Here is a 19,572-nt window from a genome sequence, read left to right on the forward strand (position 1 = left end):
GTGTGCTGTGTAGCAAGATGGTTGAGATGCCCCTTTGTAGCTAGAGTAGCTCACGTGCCTGCATGGGAATAGTCCATGGGATGGGCTCTGGTATTGGGAAACCCCCAGCAATGACCATTGTGCCTGCAAGGCAAGGAGGAGTTTGGGCTGTGTCTGTGGGGCTGCTGTGCTGGGAGAGCCCTGGAGCTGTCACAAGTGTAATCAAGTAAGTTCTTTGAAGTTGTTTGTGACAACAAGGTGGACAACAGATTAAAGCAGTAAAAACCAGGTTTAGACTTATTCCTCCACTAGGAACTGCAAAGGTGTAAAATCAGTCTATAACAGGAATCTGCAATGGACACTGTGCAGTTACTTGGGCTTTTTGTCACTGGTACTTGCTTAATTGCAAACACCAGAAACCTTTGTAAGTGACAGGCATTTCACTTCCACACAGCATGTGAGAACTGCCCTGAGAGCAGGTAGAGCTGGTGTTTGTAGCTATTGCTCAGGGCTGTGCCTTTGGACAAATCATACCCCGTGGCTTTTAGGATAGGACTAGAGGGGTGTGCACCACGGCAGTGAGGATCTCAGTGACTGGAGGATGCTGGCAGGAAAAATCCCATGGGTGTAACTAGTGGTGCTCAGCATCTCACCTGCAGATGCTCATGGAGGCAACTCCTGCCAAACCTGTGAGCACCCCTAGTGGGGTAGTGATGGGGTGGTGGGAAGTCTGCCTGCCTTTTCCAGTTTTGCAGGCAGTCTTTTGGCAAGGGCAAGCTGTTCTGTGCTTCTCTCTCATTTGTTTCACAGGAACTCTGCTGCTTGAGTCACAATGAATTTTTGAGTGTAAGAGTGAAGAATACATTTCTAACATATGGGGCTAGAGATCCTAAAGGACTAAGTGCTGCCTGACCTTTCAGCTCTGCAGGGAAGCCTTTTCTCCTGTAATGTTTAGTTATTTGCAACCCACTAGATCAAAGGCAAATTGCCAGCCACAAAATCTATGGGACTGATGGGATTGTAGGTAGACATGGGCCTGAGTGGGATCCTCAGTGTGAAAATAAATTCTCAGGTGGAGAAGAAGATGTTGCTCTTCCTTTCTGGTTTCTGTCACTACCATGGCATCCATCAGAAAGCAAATATTCTCTTTTTCATCCCTTTTTATTTTATATGGGCTTTTTTTTTGTTAGACACCAACATAGCATTTCCTGCTTGTCAGCCTGGGATGTTAATTAAAGATATGGAGAAAGAGCCCACAAAATGCTGTTGCAAATCCTGACTGTACTGGACTGGTTGCAGAATTGCAATTCCACCTCACTTCCAGCCTGATGTTGTCTCTGCAGACCCAAAAACGGTGGGAAATACTGCGTGGGACGTCGCATGAAGTTTAAATCCTGCAACACGGAGCCGTGCTCAAAGCTGAAGAAGGATTTCCGGGATGAGCAGTGTGCCGAGTTCGATGGGAAGCACTTCAACATCAACGGGCTGCCCACCAACGTGCGCTGGGTTCCCAAGTACAGCGGCAGTAAGTGGCTGGGGGGATCGCAGCTCCTGCCTCCTGGATTGCTGCCTGGGGGTGAGGTGCTCAGGTAACGTGCTCCTGGTGTCCCTCCCTCCCCCGCAGTCCTGATGAAGGATCGGTGCAAGCTGTTCTGCCGGGTGGCGGGGAGCACAGCCTACTACCAGCTGCGGGACCGCGTCATCGACGGCACGCCCTGCGGCCCCGACACCGACGACATCTGCGTGCAGGGCCTCTGCCGGGTGAGCACTGTCCTCCTCTCCACCGAGGGCCATGGCAGCCTGGTGCTTCTGCACCGTGCTCCTGGTGCTTGTTTGCATGGTCTCTTCTCTCAGAGGATGCCAGCAGCATCTGCAGACTCTGTAAGCCCCAAATGGTCTGAAACTAGTGCCAGCCTCCAGATTTGCCAGAGCCACACAGGGAATCATAGGCTCATTTAGGTTGGAAAAGACTTTTGAGATAAAGTCTAGCCATTAACCCAGCACTGTCAGGTCCGCCACTAAACCTTGTCCCCAAGTGCCATATCTGCATGTCTTCTAATTCCACTGGGAGGGTGACTCCCACCACTGCCCTGAGCAGCCTGTTCCGGTGTTTGACAGCCTTTTTGGTGAAGAATTATTTCCTAATATCAAATCTAAACCTACCCTGTTGAACATGAGGCTGTTTTCTCTTGTCCTATTGCTTGTTACCTGTGAAAAGAGCCTGACCCCCACCTGGCTACAACTTCCTTTCCAGGTAGTTGTAGAGAATGAGAAAGTCTCTCCTGTTCCTCTTTTTCTCCAGACTGAGCTCCACAGCCCCCTCAGCCACTCCTCATCTTACTCTAGACCATCCACCAGCTCTTCTTGGGACATACTCAAGTGCAAGATGTTTGCACATCTGCCCTAAGTTACTGATGGCTGTGGAGTCTCAGCCTAAATCCCAGTGTTGCTTCCTTCTGTGCTTTGCCCCAATTCTTCCTGATCAGAGCCCAGAGCCTTACATTTCCATTCACAATTGTTCTTCGCACTTTTCTCTATGGGAGCAATTGATGCAAGAATTTTTTTCTAGTGCATTACCTGGTACAAACAGTTGTTCTGATTCTTGCTTTGTAAAAAAGCCTTTTGTTGTAAAACCTTGTGGGATGGCCACGCTGTAAATCAGTGGAAGAATGTGGGGAAGCAAACCAGTTTATCTCACAGCAGCCTTTTGCATATGCAGCTTTTGTGTTCCTTAATTAGGAGATTTGTCAGTGCTGTTCTAGTCTGTATTTGCTCAATCTATTTTTTCAATTTTTCTCTTAAAGCAAGCTGGATGTGATCATGTGCTGAATTCAAAAGCAAGAAGAGATAAATGTGGTGTTTGTGGTGGGGATAATTCTTCATGCAAAACTGTTGCAGGCACATTTAACACGGTGCATTATGGTAAGAATCTGTTGCTAAAAACTTTATAGTGAAAAATGTGGGTCTATAAAAGCCATTATGACACTTAATCTACAAAAACAAAATCCTTCTAGCTATAGTATATTCCATTTTACAACTATTTATGCTATCCCTAAATGAAAAGTATCAGCTTGTATAATGTGAGGTAACTTAGCTTATTTCCCTTCCCCTGTAGAAAACAAATCAAATGCCTGTGTAATAGCCTTGACTTTCTGTTAAATCTTTCCTAGGTTATAACATTGTGGTTCGCATCCCAGCTGGTGCCACTAATATTGATGTGCGTCAGCACAGTTACTCAGGGAAACCAGAGGATGACAACTACCTGGGTGAGTTGTACTCCTTATTTCTCTCCAGAAATCTGCTTGGTTGTCTGGTTGTGGTGATAGATCTACTGGCAGCTCTCCACTAGGGAGGTTGAAGAATTCATTTAAGGGAGGTGTTTTCTTGGTGAGAATTTTTCTATGTCTGCCAAGCATTCAGCCTTATCTTCCTTTTTTTTTTTTCTTTTTTTTTTTTGGTTCATGCCATCCTAGATGCAAAGTTTGGGAGGTTCACCAATTATAATAAATATTCCCTTAGGGTGTATCTAGGGCTGTGAAGGACTGTTGAGCCTGGGTGGGAGCTAGGGGACAAAGCTGGGAGCCAAACAGGATTCTGAGCTCTGCTGGAGTCTCTTCAGTGCAACTTTGTCTCTGCTGTCACCATGATTTGGCTGGTGCCATGTCCTAAAAGATGTTTGTGCAAGCACATACAAAGACAAATTATTTTCTATTCTTCTGAGAATAATAATTCTGGTTTCACTTAGAGTGAGGCCTTCTTGTCCCTGCCTGATAGTGACATGTAACTGTAAAGAAACCCTGCACCAAAGATGTTGGTAAACCTAACAGTAACTTGGCCTTTGGCTGTTGGACTTTCATAGTCTCTGTTTTCTCTAATCTGTGGCTGTGTCTTTAGAGGCAGATGAAGATGCTTGTGGTACTGTGTTAGACCACTCTGCTACATGCACATATATGCTGTTAGCATGGCCATGAGTGTCTTTTCCACCATGATCACGAACTCTCCCCAGAGATAGCTCTCTTTGAGTTCAATAGCCCAGATAATACAAATGAACATCACGACTGATGTTACACTTGCCAGCTGAAGGCTGATTTTGCCATTAAGTCCTGTTTTGGATCTCTCAGAGTCTCTGGTCTTTCTCTTTTTCACACTCTGTGCCTTGCACCACCAGCTGTGTTCCAGTAGCACTGGGTCCTGTACTTACATCTTTGAACGCTGGACCCTTTATTGAGGCAAAAAGTTGAGGTGGTGCAGCATGAATGCACATCAGCACCAAAAAAATGTTACTGAGGTCTCAGAGTTTTCTGTTATGGAGGAAGGAGCCAAATTTTATTTTTCCTCTTTCCTGGAAAAAGCAATCCTCCCTATGTTGTGCCTATTCAAACTGGTTCACCCCAGAACGAGCCCCAAACTTCTCAGCTCTTCTTGGAGGGCCTTTAATCTTCTTGGGAAACAATGAAGTAAAATCTTCTTTAATGTTGCTTTAATATTGCTGGGAAAGCATCTCTTCACATTAGGCCTGACTGGAAGCAAATGAGAAGTGTGCATGTGTCCACTTAGTTTGCAGCTCACTGAGTGTGAAATCTTGGGCCCTTGGTTACTGTGAACCTTGTAGTTGCTTAACAGTTTAGGAGGAATTTGATGTTGTCATCAAGTCCAAGATGTACCCACTGTTGTAGGAGATACAGTAAAAGAGGAGGAATCCTTTAATGAGTTTCACTACTGCCTAATAACGTTAAAACCTCCAAAGTGTGAAACTTGGTTGAGTGTAGCCTCTGCTTTGTGAAGTTTTCTCCATCTATGTCTGTTTGCTACTGAGTAGTGTTTTGCTTCATTATCTCTCTTCATTTGATGGAAAAAACCTTCCCTTTGGTGTTTTTCTGCTAAGATTTTTCAGTACAGGGGCTTTTTAGTAACGTAGCTGTGATGGGTGAAATGGTGGGGAAACTAACTTAGGAAATTAGCTACATAATCGCATTAGTGTGAAGTTGTGCAGCAGACTGCTGTTTTCAGGAAACTGTTCCTTTTATAAAGCATTTAGGCTTAAAGCCTCCAGTGCTCTCACATACCTTAAGATTTGGAATAATAAAAAGTATGGGGGGAGGAGGGAGAAAGAGACAAAGGGAGGGGATACTCCCTGTAATTATATTCTAGAAAATTATGTTTAGGTAATTAGGGTGCGTACATTTACCCTAAGAACACACCTGGAAAACACTGGGGAAGCCACCCTATCCACACAGCTCATGAAAAGGTTTGGGCAGGATTATTTCTGTGGTGTATGTCAGGATACAGCCTATGTGTGCTCCTTGCAGCAGCCAGCCCAGAATGCCTTTTCAATATCTCTGCATTGAATTATGGATGAATTGTTTAGCAACAACTTCAGGAATTCAGCCTTCATTTTAGGAGGCTTTCCAGTGGAAAAAGAGAAGGTACAATATCTGCAAGAGCTCTGCTGTTCACTTTACATCCTTTCTGATTCTGAAAAGCCCAGTGGGCTTTTCCCCCCACCCCCAAGGGAAAGGAGCACTGAGAGCACATGACCCACATTGTTGTGTACATATGAGTTAATTCTGCCTCTTTAGTTCTTGTTTTTTGCACCTATGCAGCCTTATCTAACAGTCAAGGAGACTTTATATTAAATGGAGACTTTGTCGTCAGTATGTTTAAAAGGGAAATCAAAGTTGGGAATGCTGTGATCGAATACAGCGGCTCCGATAATACTATTGAAAGGATTAATTCCACAGATCGGATTGAGCAAGAGATAACACTTCAGGTGAAGTATATGTTGTGTGTATGGACAAGTCTGCTCAGCATTTTTGGACTGAAAACAGTGGGCAGTGTTACCTGTTGGTTTACTCTGCTTCATTTTTCTTCCTCTCAGGTTTTATCAGTGGGCAATTTGTACAATCCTGACGTTCGTTACACATTCAATATCCCTATTGAGGACAAGCCTCAGCAGTTTTACTGGAATGAGCATGGCCCATGGCAGCCCTGCAGTAAGCTCTGCCAAGGTGGGTGCTTGGGAAGGCTTCGTTTTGTCCTGGATTCCTTTAGGGTCTGGGCAGATCCCTCTCTGATTTCTCCAAGATTCTTACCCTGTGGGTATGATTGCTTCCCTGGTCTGCAGTGGAGGATAACATCCTACAAGGTGCTTCTGGGTTTCAGAGGAGGGCACCTTAGAGCCCCTCCCAGCCAGATGAGCTTTACAACCTGGTTTGCAGGTGAGGAAGCTGAAGCACAGAAAAGGTCATGAGACATTTCCTAAGGCTGCAAAATACACCAATGTCTGGTTTTGGGTCTGACATCCAGTCATTGCCAGTGCCCACCCTGCTAAATACTCACTCAGAGCCCATCCCTGTGGGGGTACTGCAGCTCTGCCTGTGTCCATCCCATCTGTGATAAACCCCTTCTGCTCTGCTCAGTCTTAAACCTCCTCCCTGTTTCTGACAGAGGTAGAAAAGCACCCTTAAGCATCTCTTAAATACTACTGTGAAAGGTGTAAGAGAAATAACTGCATTGATCACTTTGCTGCATGACTCAAACCAAGTGCTGGTTTTCTCTGTGCAGGAGAACGAAAAAGGAAGCCTGTGTGTAAGAGAGAGTCAGATCAGCTCACAGTGTCGGACCAGCGATGCGATCGAATTCCGCAGCCTGACCCCACCACCGAGCCTTGTAACACAGAGTGTGAATTAAGGTGCACTGTGCTCAGCCATGTATATAAATAACATCATGTACTTATTTCTTACTCCTCTTTCCTTTCGCTTCTCACCATAATTCCCTTTCTCACCAGCCTGTATTGGATTTTGGAAAGGAAAAGGATTGGTAGTTGCCTCTTTGTCAACCAAGAGGGATTGTCATCCACCAGTGGTGTTTTGAAAGGCACTTTTCAATGCTTTTATATTTCTCTTGCTGGATTCAGTTAGGGCTAACTATAACAAAAATTTTCTAATGTTGAAAAACCTCCCAGTGCAATACAGGGCCTGAAATCTGCATCTGCCTGGATCAGAAATGCTCAGTGCCATTCTACATACAGCCTGCAAAGAGGTGAAAACATATACTTAAAGAAAAAATTAGCTAAGACTTGGATTTATCATTGTTTATTTAAAGCAAAGAATAGGCTTAAGCATAGAATGGGTTTGGGGCTGTCCCCAGACAATTCCTGGCAAGCTGGAATTGATGGAGAACAGCCTAAATCATCACAACTCGTTTTCCTTTAAAGAGCAATCTGTTTTCCTTTCTGGGGCTTAAATATGGTGGCATTAAGCAGCTGCTGGTGAAGCAATTGAGATGGCCGAGTTTCCCGAGGGGTTTCCCCAGCCCTGTTAAACTGGGCTGTGCAGGGGCTCTGCAGGGCCGGGTTGTCGCGGTAACAGCTGTTGCCATTGCAACAGGTTGGAAACTTGAGAAGGGCAAAGCAGGAGTCTGAAAAGCACGCAGGGATGTGAGGCTCCCACCAGTCAGGAGCTATTGATTCCAAATCCCCTTGATCTTATTCTTCTCTGGGCTGTGATAGAGTTTACTCTCTTTGACTCAGGAGTGGGGCTCTGTGCTCCCTGTACAGGCACAGGCAGCATCCCAAGGGTGTCCAGGACCCCAGAGGATGTCAGTGCCTCCTCCCCAAGAAGCCATCTCTGCCAGATGTGAGGTGCAATGGGTTCCTGCTGGCTTCAGGGTCTCCAGGGTCCTCCCTGGATCAGGCCTCATGTCCAGCATCTCTTTCCAGAGCTGGACTGACTTGAAGCAGGGGAGTGTCCCCAGGTGGGTCTTTGGGGGCCTCTAGCACCATCCTTGTTCGTCTCACAGAGGAGGCAGCAGGGTGGAAATCTGTCTGTCAAGAGAGAACACTTCTAATCCCTGCTGGCACAGCTAGAGCTTGAGTGTCATGTTGAAAATAATTTACTTGTCCTTTGGAGAGCTGAAACTGCTTTATGGGTATCCTGCAATGTGGAACACCTCTCAAGTCTGTGCAGATAATTTCCTGATGCTGTGTTTTTCAGCTTTTAGTTTTTAGTGGCTGAGGTGGCAGGTCAGGGGAACATGGGATAGAAAGCTTTTGAAAGCTTTCAGAGCACTGTTCCTTGATTGGCCGTGAAGACCCCTTGCCACCTTGCTGGTCCCACAGGGTCACATGTGGCTCTGCTGTCTTTCTATTGCTTAAGAAAGCCTTGCTGACAGTTCCTTCCCTTCAAGCAACAATGCCAGGGTAATTTTAAGTCCCAAAGCACCGAGAAGCATGACCCAGAGCCAAAACTTGCTGTTGAAGAGCATATATTCCTTATTTCTGTCACACACCCTTGAGCATGCTCCCTCAGAGGCAGGCTGATGTGTGCTGTCCTCGGCGCAGGTGGCACGTGGCGAGGAAGAGCGAGTGCACGGCGCAGTGCGGGCTGGGCTACCGCACCCTGGAGATCTACTGCTCCAAGTACAGCCGGCTGGAGGGCAAGACTGAGAAGGTGGACGACCGCTTCTGCAGCAGCCAGGCCAAGCCCAGCACCAGGGAGAAGTGCACTGGAGACTGTAACGTGGGAGGATGGCGGTACTCAGCCTGGACTGAGGTAAGGGATGGCAAATGCCTCTCCTTGCACAGGGTTACATTGGGCTGTTTAGGTTGCTAACGGAATATATGTAAAATATGGCCACAGTGGTTCTGCTTTCATTGCTTCCTCTGGAGGACACTCTAGTCTGAATCAGCCTGGTACTCCTCACCTCCCACTGCAATTAATCTATACTTTAAGTATCTGTCTTCATTACATGAAGCTCTGCTAACTGTCTTCTGCCATCAAAGCTGTCACCACTGCCAGGAGCTGGGGAGGACGTTGCCATCATCAGAGGACTTCAGAAATTTGTTTCCTTTACACATCTTAGCTTTTGCACAAACAGGGAAATTCCTGAATGCAGGCACCAAGAGATTGACGAGCCTGGGGACTTCCAGGCAGGGCACAGTGAAGGGGAGGCTGGCTGGTCAGAGTTAATCTCTCTTAAAATGAGAACGAACAGCAACCATTTAGGAGAACTGAAAGGCAACACTTGTAAAAGTAATAATGGGGTTATAACCTGTAAAGAATTTGTGGAACACATTGCCACGACATTTTATTAAGCTTAGCAAGATTAGCTTTTTAAAGGAATACATAAAGTAAAAGCCTGTTACTCGAAGTATAAATTTTTGTTCTGGAGGTGTCCTGCAGTCACTCCGCAGTGACTCAGAGAGGGAGAGGCACTAGCAGTAGAGTGGCAGGGAATGCTGACAGGGTGTGTGTCCCTCGCAGTGCTCCAAGAGCTGCGGCGGGGGCACGCGGCGGCGCCGAGCCATGTGTGTCAGCACCTACAACGACGTCCTGGACGACAGCAAGTGCAGCCAGCAGGAGAAGCTGACGGTGCAGCGCTGCAGTGACTTCTCCTGCCCACAGTGGAAAACCGGTGACTGGTCCGAGGTAGGTGCTGCTCACCAGGGTGGGCTCACCCTGCTGCTCCTCCATCCTGAGAGGCTGGTGACTGCACAGAGGTGTCTCCATCCCTGCTCGTCTGTCAGGATTTGTTTGTGCCTCCTGCAGAAGGTGGCAACCCTGTGCACAGGCAGACTTCAGACAGGCAGCAAAGTCATTGGCCTTGTTACCACTGGTCAAGTGGCCACCCTGCAAAGCCACAGGGGATTAACATCTCTCCAGTCCTGCAATAATTTCTCCCCTGCTTTTCCATAGTTCTGCTGTACGTTTGGGAAGAAAAATACCTTCTGCCCTCATTTTCCCTTGAGATTGTCCTCAAGAGCCCTGGCAACTCTGGCTGTCACTGGAGGGCAGGATTGCACCCTGCTGATGTTTTGCTCAGCCTCTCTCTGCTGTTTATTACCTCTTCCACTGCTGCTGGTGTTTTTTGCAATGCAACAAATCTTGATAGGTTTGTCTCTGCAGCAGGACTGCAGGTGCTGGAGAGAAATCTTCAAAGGGTGCTCATCATCATTGTGGCCAAATTTCTCTTGTTTCTGTGAGTCGTGTTCTTTTGGGGCATAATGAAAGTAATTAAATGGGAACAGGGTCTGTTCTCCACCAAACGTGTCTTCTGATTCAAGCTGGTGGCAGTCCAAGCCACATCAGGGCAGTGGAAGAGGCATTCACAGCCTGCAGAAGCCAAGACCCTTAAAATGCACACTCAGAAAGAACAAGTTTTTAGAAGCACCCTGTTGTGCACAGCTAAAACCTCACAGGGCAGTGCTGTGCCTTGCCCTATGTCTCACAACTGCTGGAAGTTAAGAGCCTTTATGGTCTCACTTTGCCCATGCTGAAGGATTCTGACCCAGCTATGCTCTCCATGCTCCAGGCCCTGCTCTAGATCAGCTCCTGAGAGCAATCTTCTTGTTGACAAGACACTCCCCTGTCTTCCAGGACATGATATGTTAGCTAAAGAGCTGCACTTCAGCACCAGGCTTTTTTAGGCAGTGCTTGCAGTAGGTTTATTTTCCAGTGCCAGGGCAGGTGCTGAGCTAGCAGTGCATCCCTGGCACCCCCTGAGCTCTCACTTTTCTCCTCACAGTGCTTGGTCACCTGTGGAAAAGGGCACAAGCACCGCCAGACGTGGTGCCAGTTTGGAGAAGATCGATTGAACGACAGGTTTTGCGACCCCAAGACGAAGCCGGAGTCGGTGCAGATGTGCCAGCAGCAGGAGTGTGCCTCGTGGCAAGTGGGGCCGTGGGGCCAGGTACCACACAGCCCCACGGGGCTCCTGGCTGGGGGGACTGGATAAGGGGGGCTGGGCGCTGCGCTTTCATCCAAATTCAGCAGCATAACTGTGTTAATTGATTTGCGCACCAAAGCAGCCCTCTGTTTGCTTGGGTTCAGCGGATAGGCAGCAATAACAGTACCTGCCCTTTGTGCTAAATTTAATCTCTGTCATACTAAATTGGCCGTGATTTTCCAAAAAAGGGGTTTTTCCAAGGTTACGCTCCTAAATCCATATTTAGGCACATAAATACATGGCCTGATTTTCACAGAAAAGCTGCTCACGTTGAATAACTTTTGTTGCTTTTAATGTTTTCCAGTTTCTGGGTTAGTGAGGCGGTTTTTTCTGTTAAAATACAAGTTACTCATTCCTCCTAGAGTGTTCTGGCATCTGCTTTTTCACAAAGCTGTTAGCTCTTGACTTAAAAAACAGCAACAAACCCAGACCGGTTGTCCCAGTCAGACAGATTTCCCATCAGTAAAATTATTCATTAGCTGCTCATGCTACCATGGGGCTGAACAACCAGTTTTAAAGAAGGATATCATGCAGGTTCTACCAGGCTCTGATTCTAATGTGTGCAGCAAAGTAAATCATTTCAGTGCTTGCACCTTCCTTCCCAAAGAAGCAAGTGAAGCGTGCAAGGCACTGGTGGCTGCAGTGAGTTAAAACTTTGACCTAATTTATATCTGAAATGCATGAAGTGTAGAGAAACCAGAAGGGAAACTGTCTTTAATTTTTGCTGTTCTTGCTACGTGCCTAAACGGTGGCTGGGCTGATTAATACTTTCTAACCAAAGCACCTACTCAGACCTAGTGCTCTTTTCTCCCATCTCTTCTCCCAGTGCACTGTGACTTGTGGCCAAGGCTACCAGATGAGAGCAGTGAAGTGTGTTGTGGGCACCTACATGTCAGTGGTGGATGATAATGAGTGTAACGCTGCAACCAGGCCTACAGATACCCAGGTAAGTCCTGCTGTCTTGTCTCCATCTTTTCCCAGTGTGTGTATAGAGGCATCCAGGCTGCAGGTTCAGGGAACACCTTGCTGCAGCAAAGCTTTGCCCTGAATGTCAGCCCTGCAGAGCAGTACCTTGAGCTGCTCATGGTTGTTGGAAAGATGCAGCACAGCATCCTACTTTGGTAGAAATGGGACAGATAAACTGTGTTCAGGGAGTTCCCATGCAGATCTTCTCCATGTGGTTCATCTTACACTCTGAAGCACACCAGATTGCCAGAAAGGCAACAGACAACATATGAGGGTATCAGGACTTTGTTATCACCTTTGCTTATGGTTTATATGCATGGAGCTCTAGTCAAACAATGGGGATGTGAGGATGTGTTCAGATGCAGCACTAAAGTTGGACTCTTAAGAGCTCATGAGCTAAAGAAGCTGCAGTGGATGAATATGAGATAACAAGAGACCACAAAGTTGACACTATTTACTGGCCTCAGAGGTTCAGGTCTTGACACAGCAGACACCTCCTTTGGCTTGCATGGAATCGAGGATGCCTGGCTACAGTCTGGGCTCATGTGGCTGCAGGACTGTTGCAGTTGCCCCTCAGCACAAATGATATCTGTCATCTAGGAGAGTTGTAGTGCTCATGCCCAGCCCAGCTTCAGTCTTGCATGAACTCGCAGAGTTTAAGGCCACAACATTTGGGAAGGAACTGTTTTTCCCATGTATGGAGACCAGTTGCACTACAGTCAAGGGGTAACAAACCCACCTGTCATCAGCCATCATTTAGCATGCATGCCTCCAGCATAAGTGAAATCACAGCAGAATAGAAATCGAATTTGCCATTTGTCAGAAGCTGCTCTCCCCCTCATAGGGACAATCACTATTAATTTCCTTTTTGGCAAGGACTACTCAATGTAGTGAAGTCATGGATGTTCTTAGTTTCTGGCACCAGACCTCCCAGGAGGTCCAGACAGGACCTGAGCCCTCCTGTGAAGCACTGTGCAAAGACTGAGCAGAATGACATGTCTGTCCCCAAAACCTCCCATTTCTTGGTGTGTGGTGGAGATCAGCACATGGATACAGGTGGTCTGGTGGGCTGCAGGGAATCAAAGGGCTGCAATCAGCAGCAAAACCTTTATTGTGTGGGCTGCAGGTCTCACACTGAAGGAAGAGAGCTTTGAAGGGAGATAAAGTTGCTGTTTTGCAGATGTGTGTTCATGCCAGAACCCTTAATGAACTTTCATCTTTTGCCTCAAAAACATCTGGTTTTAATGCATGGAGATGGCACATAGTTATGGGGATCCCTATTGTAGAGTTCCTAGTAAGTCAAAAGTCCACATAGGGTACTGCATATGAAGGCCTCAGGATATTTTTTGATACCAAGTTCTGCTGATTCACCAAGCGAATGCAGGAGGAAGCCTGCCTGCACAACGTGTGCAGCTCACACAGTTTCAAGATGTTGTGTGTTCTTCATAATTACATTGAAGAGGAGGTGGTTTAATGAAAACATCTGCAAATTCTCTATTTCCTGCTTTTCCCCCTTGTATTTCCTGTACAGGACTGTGAAATAGCAGTATGTCCTTCCCATCCAAATAGTCCTGAAGCCAAGAGAGCCGTATCAGGCATTCACAGGACACAGTGGAGATTTGGATCCTGGACACCGGTAAGCACACATCATAATACTTTCAGGATTATTTTACAGTAGACAGTGTGATATTTTTAAGTGCATATGCCTAACTTTTCATTACAAAGTCCTTGCAACGTATGTCAGGCAGCTTCCTAGTGGAGTGCTCTTTGCTCTTCCCTAGTGCTCCGCAACGTGTGGGAAGGGAACACGGATGAGATACGTCAGCTGCCGGGATGAGCAGGGCTCTGTGGCCGATGAGTCAGCTTGTTTCCACCTTCCAAAGCCATCAGCCACAGAAATGTGCACCGTGACACCCTGCGGCCAGTGGAAGGCCTTGGAGTGGAGCTCTGTAAGCATCACACTGTCTCTTGCAGGAGACCTCATTGCTGGAAATGTGCTTCATTAATCTGTCACACTTGCCCTTTTATAAGTGAGGTTACTTGGGTTTTCTGCTGTTCATTATTAGCAAGAGCTGGTTTGCAAACTGGAAATGTGACTGTGTCTCCTTTTCCCACTGTAACGCAGTGCTCGGTGACTTGTGGTCAAGGTAAGGCAACGCGACAAGTGATCTGCATCAATTACAGTGACCAGCTGGTGGATAGGAGCGAGTGTGACCCAGAGGACCTCCCTGCCACCGAGCAAGACTGCTCCATGTCTCCTTGTCATCCAAACAGCCACGACTACGGCAGGCCCATCCCCCCTTTCCTCTATCCGGATCATCGCCTCAAGCCGCACCCTGGGGGCGGCCCGAACCGAAACCGTGCACATACACCAGGAGGCAATCAGTGGAGGATTGGCCCCTGGGGTGCTGTAAGTGCCCTGATTCTCTTATTCCTGGGTTTTGTTGGGCTTTGTTTCTTTCCCAAGCTGATCCAGTCTTTCCTTAGAGTTACCACAAAGGGAAAAGAAAGAGGGACCTTTCTCCCCACTGTCTGCTCGCTGCTCACACAAGCAAGAGTTGCAGAAGGGCTCAGGCATGACTTGTCAGCCTCAAACCTCCTATCTCCAAGGCAGTCTAGGCAGAAAGCTGACAGCATCATTTTCCATTAGGCAAAGGCCAGCCTCTGCTTCTTGGCTGTCTCCTGGGACATTTACAGCTGTGCAGAACTGTTGCCAAAGCACAGCAGAGCCTCGATGCCAGCTCCTCTCACTGCAAACAGTATGCAACGCTTTATCATGGAAGTCTCTAAAGGGAATTAACCACAAATGGGATGTCAAACACTGCAGCAGGGATTACTCACCTGCTTAAAACTAGGCTGGCATTTACTTTCTTTGCTTAGTCAACACCTAAGCCATTGCACTGCTATTAGCAATAGCTGGGTTTTGAAGTTTAATAATGCCTGTTTGCTGTTTTAAACTTCTAGTGTGCATTCCCACGGTGCAAGGCACTGGGAAGGAGCTGGGAATGCAAACTTATTCCTGGACTCAATGAAGCTGTGGGCAATTGTGTCTTCCAGTGCTCTAGCACATGTGCAGGGGGGTTCCAGCGGCGGGTCGTGGTGTGCCAGGATGAGAACGGATACACCGCCAATAACTGCGATGAGAAAAGCAAACCCGTGGAGCAGAGATCGTGCGAGTCTGGGCCCTGCCCTCAGTGGGTCTACGGCAACTGGGGAGAGGTGAGTGCACCATCCATCTGGGCTCCCTGCCCAGGGCTAGACTTTCATTAGCAGGTGGCTGAAAAATAGGAGAAGAGAGGGGTATTGTGGTGACATTTATTAGAAAGATTGGAACTTGAAGGGCAGCCTCTGATAAATGAGTGAAGCCGAGCAATTGCTGAGTGGTGGTTTCATTTCCATTTGTCATGGGAAAAGTTTCTTCCCAGGCAAAAGAAAGTTTTACAAAAAAATGAAGATTATTTTTTTTTAAGAGACACCTAGTTTAACTGAAGGCTTTTTTTTTTTCTTAATAAAAGCATACTCCCTTTTGAAAATTAATCTGAGATGAGCAATTGGAGATGTAATCCTCCACTATTACATTGAGTCAAGCAATATCATGGTGGAGCAGCATGAACAGCTTGAGGGGGAGAGAAGCTGAAGCAGCTGAAGGTCTATCTGAGGCTCACAAGGGGGATTTGGCTGGAGTGGGTTAGTTGGGAACAGAAACTACCATTGGTTTTTTGAAGTGCTAGTGCTTTGGGCATCAAGTGAGCAGAATTTTTGCTGTCCCAACGGTGATTGCTGTGTCCTGTGCTAACTTGCAGTGCACAAAGCCATGTGGAGCAGGGACAAGGACACGGCTGGTGGTGTGCCAACGCCCTAATGGAGAAAGGTTTACAGATCTGAGCTGTGAAATCCTTGACAAGCCACCAGACAGAGAGCAGTGCAATGTGCAGGACTGTCCTAGAGATGCTGCCTGGAGTGCTGGTCCTTGGAGCCCGGTACGACCATAAACTCTTTCTCTTTGTGAACTGTTTTGTAGATATCCCCTAACAACATTTAATTTGCTTCAAACCAAGGTGCTAATGCTGCTTCATGTCTTAAAACTGCACTTACAGAGGATTATTTACAATATATTCAGAATAACACCTTTTCAAGAAGGGCTTACATTAGGGGAGCTCGAGTCCTTTAATTTAAAAGGCACTTTCTGCTAAGTAGCCACCTTTGTCCATTTTATTACACTGTGCAAGTGCTGTGCATTATGAATCTTGGTTCTGACTAAGTTTTTGCATATGGATTTAAACCTGAAAATTAAGCAGTACATTTCCATTGAAGTTAAATTGTTCTGCTCTTTAATGGTAATACTGCACTGGGCACCTGCTGTGTTCTCTGCCAAAAGCAGTATAAGGGGGGAGAATGTGCTAAATGGCATAAATTCCCAGTGTGTATAGTTGTGTGTGATGTCCTACTTGCACACACACAGACCTTCTTAGAAACATGTGTGCATTCACACTTGTGCTCTATTTCTGTTCCTGTGTATATAATAAGACTGTGATGTACAGTGCAAAAGCACCTGTAAGCTATTCTCATGCATCTCTCTGGTTCTGGAGAGTGATTGTCTAGCTTGATCTCCAGCTGCTGCTCTATCACTAAACCAGCAAATGATCAGCAAGGTGCTGGAAGGCTTAAAACCCTGGGAGTTTACCCATAAGAAAATAGTATTTGGAGCAAAGATGTCTTACACTGCTCCTTTGCTGCTGGAGGAGTCTGCTACAGAGATGCTCTTGTGAGGACAGAGCAGCCCTGAACCAGGGGTGCTATTTTGAGTGCCACACCTTGGCAATTCTCCCTGCCCAGAGCAGCAACCTCTGCTCTGATCCTGCACCAAAGCAAGTGTCTCCTGAGGTGCTTCTGGAGCCCTGGAAAACCACGGACCTGTCCATTTTGGAGTGGCCTTCAAACAGATGTCAACCTTTATTGTGTATTTTGTTATAAAAGCATTTGAAGACTTTTTAAAAAAAAAAAAATCTGATTCAGAAGCACTTTATAGGAAAAGAAAAAAAAGAGGCCTGTTTTTTAATGTATTGGACTTCCTTAATTGTCATAGTTTGGAAAGTCATCTTGCCAAAACCTGCTCTCCTTCTGTGGGTGCTTTCAGTAACATGGATGCCTTCAGTAACACTGTTCAATATTTTTATCATACCTCAGTGAGTTCTGCAATAGCCATAAAACTTCTGAACTGGTGTGTATCCGGTGCTTCACCAGTACAAGAGTGCTATGAAATATTTCATTTGAGGTGCTAATGTACCCCTTGTCCATCAACCTGGTGCTAAGGATGAGCAAGGTGAGGTGAGCAGAGGTAGCAATATGTGCTGGCTGCCCCACAGGATTTGCCAGCTGGGAGGTGCTGCCAACCTTGGTTTTTACCTGTGCTGGACCGTTTGCAAGAGCCAAAGGTGTGGCCAGAGTTGTGTTTTGTTCTGGTGTCACTCAGCCTCTTCGTGGCTGTTCAGGAGCAGGCTCCAGGGCTGCCCTTGATTCTCAGTGTTGGAAGCACAGGGTGCAGTACCCTGCATGATGGTTTTCACCCAGGAAAAGTTCCCTTGGCTCCACTCTGTTGTATTAGTCTGAGTGGGTTGTCCTTGCTCTCCTGGGAGCAGATGGGACATCTGGCAGACAGGTGGAGGGCAGGGACACCCTGTCCTGCCTGCAGTGTCCTCCCAGCTGGCACAGGGTCCACTTCCCCTGGGGAAGGGGCTGCAGGGCTGAGCCCCCATCATTGTCATGAACTGATTGGATTTTTCAGCCTCATTCACCAAGGTATCCTTGGGCCCTGACATAGGGGACCCTGAGCTGTTTGAAGACTGAGAAGTACCAGTGGGGTCCCCAGGGCTTTGTGTCCCTCCAGCAGAACACTCCATGTGTATGTCTACCTCGTGCTACTACTGTAGGTAGTAATGGCCAAATTTTTCTCCTTTAGTGTGGTATCACCTGGACTTGCTTTAGCTCTGTCATTGGTTGCAAACATCATTCTGTAGCTGTACATACTTCATCTGTTGGGATGGAGTGTCACTACCATATTTTTTTGGTCACTTTTGAAACAAGAGTATAGTTAGCTGAAACTTTTCAGCAGTATGGATTTATGTATTTATGTAAAAGTGTATTTATTTTTCCAATACTGTTATTTAATTTTATATAAATATTGCATACATTTACAGTGTTTAATGTTAATGTTGAACAGTGAAAATTAAAGACACGTAGAATGTAATCATAAATGAATTTGTATAATGATTTCTTGAGTCTTTTGCTAAATTCAGATCATATATTTAGTTTTGGTAACTTTTGCTAAATTTTCTGAAACGATTCTGCAATGTTCTATCTTTTATCTGGCTTTTCTTTTACTTGCTTTGTTCTCCAACAGAAATTGTCATTCTCAATGATTAAACAAACACAGTTAAAAGTGTATTAATTACCAAGTTTGGATAACTAATTTCTTGCAATCATCTGACTGGCTTAGCCTTACTCAAGTTTCAGTGAAATTAGTACTATATAATACAAATTAAAGCAGAGAAAGTCTGAAGCATCCAACCCGCATTCCTCGGGCAAAATTCCACTGGGATTTTATACAGTAAACAATGATCTTTATCTGGCTGTTAAATCCAGGTTTGGAAGAGATAATTAAATGGATAAACAGATTGTATGTGTAAATGATAATTTTACAACAGGAGACTGGTGAGATGTCTTGTCATTATAATGTATGTTCAAAGAGGACTAAGAGGAGGTGACACTTTTATTCCCTTGCTTTTCTAAGAACATGTATTTACCCATTGCAGAATTGTACACCATGTGATAGACCTGACCTTCTTATTAAAACCATGCTTTAGAAAACGTGCACTGACTGTCACCAGAATGCAGAGAGTGTTTTTTCTCCTCTGAATGCTTTATGGTATGAATACAGATCTCCATACACACTCTCAAATCCTGGGAGGAAATCTTGCTATGTTCTCCAGAATGAAGGAGATGTTCACAACAAGAGTTACCCATTGCTTCACTTTAAACCTGAGGTTTGGTTTTAATAAATATACCCATATATATACACCACATATATAAAATATATGCATAACCTGTCTTAAAGCACCTGTCTTGGTGCAGATTTGGTCTCCATGGAATAATCTCTGATATTTTGAGTTTGCCTTAATGTCCAACTGTATCCTGATACAATTTATGAAAAATGCTGAATTAACTTGTTGTGGGCTTCTCATTCTTTCCAAGTTAGGAAATGGTCATAGATAAGGTAAAACAATTGCATCTCACAGCACCCTGGTTCAGTTGGGTGAGTCCTTTGGGCTTCACTGCACAGGGCAGTGATCATTTGACTTTGAACTCTGGAAAAGGGTGGGTGAGGTTTAGATTTATTTGGGGGTTGTTTGGATTTTTTTCCAAAAAAGTATTATAATTTTCAAAGTAGTCTGCCTTGTCAAGTACCTGTCAGTCTTGGGTATCTGAAGTTCAGGCTGCTGGTGCAGTGGTTGTGTAGCTCTCAGTGCTTCTCAGCTCTGTATCCTGTAGGCAGAGGTGCTGGTATCAGTCTTTGAGGGCCTTTTGCACTAATGAAGAATCAGAAGCTTACTGTCAAGTAATTAGAACATTAACTGGCTCAGTTCCAGACTCTAATATTGTGGATGTGAGTTCAGGATTGGGCTAGGACAGCATTGGTTTCCCTTGGCATGAAGCTGGTGGCACTGATGCCTTTGCAGGGCTCTCTGGCTGCACACAGGGATAGAGCAGCAAAGGGGCTCTGAACTGGGTGGGATGTGGAAGAACTGCCTGGCCAACATCTGTGACAGGCAGCTGGCACTCTGGAATTTTAATCATAAAGTTGGTGTCAGTGGAAACTTAGGGTTATTTGTATTTAATTCTGCC

General features: G+C 46.0%; 1 protein-coding gene across 8 annotated transcripts in view; it reads left to right on the top strand.

Annotated features, from left to right (window-relative positions):
- Window positions 1-19,572, top strand: part of ADAMTS9 (ADAM metallopeptidase with thrombospondin type 1 motif 9) — a 77,949-nt gene that overhangs the window by 28,097 nt on the left and 30,280 nt on the right. For 6 of the 8 annotated variants that reach the window (XM_056501351.1, XM_056501355.1, XM_056501358.1 and 3 more), the window contains exons 13-28: window positions 1,323-1,504; window positions 1,604-1,740; window positions 2,784-2,901; window positions 3,150-3,245; window positions 5,559-5,749; window positions 5,858-5,987; window positions 6,544-6,670; window positions 8,321-8,531; window positions 9,243-9,407; window positions 10,504-10,668; window positions 11,531-11,650; window positions 13,202-13,306; window positions 13,452-13,619; window positions 13,796-14,080; window positions 14,728-14,889; window positions 15,474-15,650. In XM_056501351.1, the coding sequence (XP_056357326.1) occupies window positions 1,323-1,504; window positions 1,604-1,740; window positions 2,784-2,901; window positions 3,150-3,245; window positions 5,559-5,749; window positions 5,858-5,987; window positions 6,544-6,670; window positions 8,321-8,531; window positions 9,243-9,407; window positions 10,504-10,668; window positions 11,531-11,650; window positions 13,202-13,306; window positions 13,452-13,619; window positions 13,796-14,080; window positions 14,728-14,889; window positions 15,474-15,650 (2,539 nt within the window). The remainder of the gene's footprint in view (window positions 1-1,322; window positions 1,505-1,603; window positions 1,741-2,783; window positions 2,902-3,149; window positions 3,246-5,558; window positions 5,750-5,857; window positions 5,988-6,543; window positions 6,671-8,320; window positions 8,532-9,242; window positions 9,408-10,503; window positions 10,669-11,530; window positions 11,651-13,201; window positions 13,307-13,451; window positions 13,620-13,795; window positions 14,081-14,727; window positions 14,890-15,473; window positions 15,651-19,572) is intronic. The other 2 variants (XM_056501353.1, XM_056501354.1) reach the window with 1 other exon arrangement.

The sequence above is a fragment of the Oenanthe melanoleuca genome, chromosome 12 (assembly GCF_029582105.1).
Source record: "Oenanthe melanoleuca isolate GR-GAL-2019-014 chromosome 12, OMel1.0, whole genome shotgun sequence".
Classification (NCBI taxonomy): Eukaryota; Metazoa; Chordata; class Aves; order Passeriformes; family Muscicapidae; genus Oenanthe; species Oenanthe melanoleuca.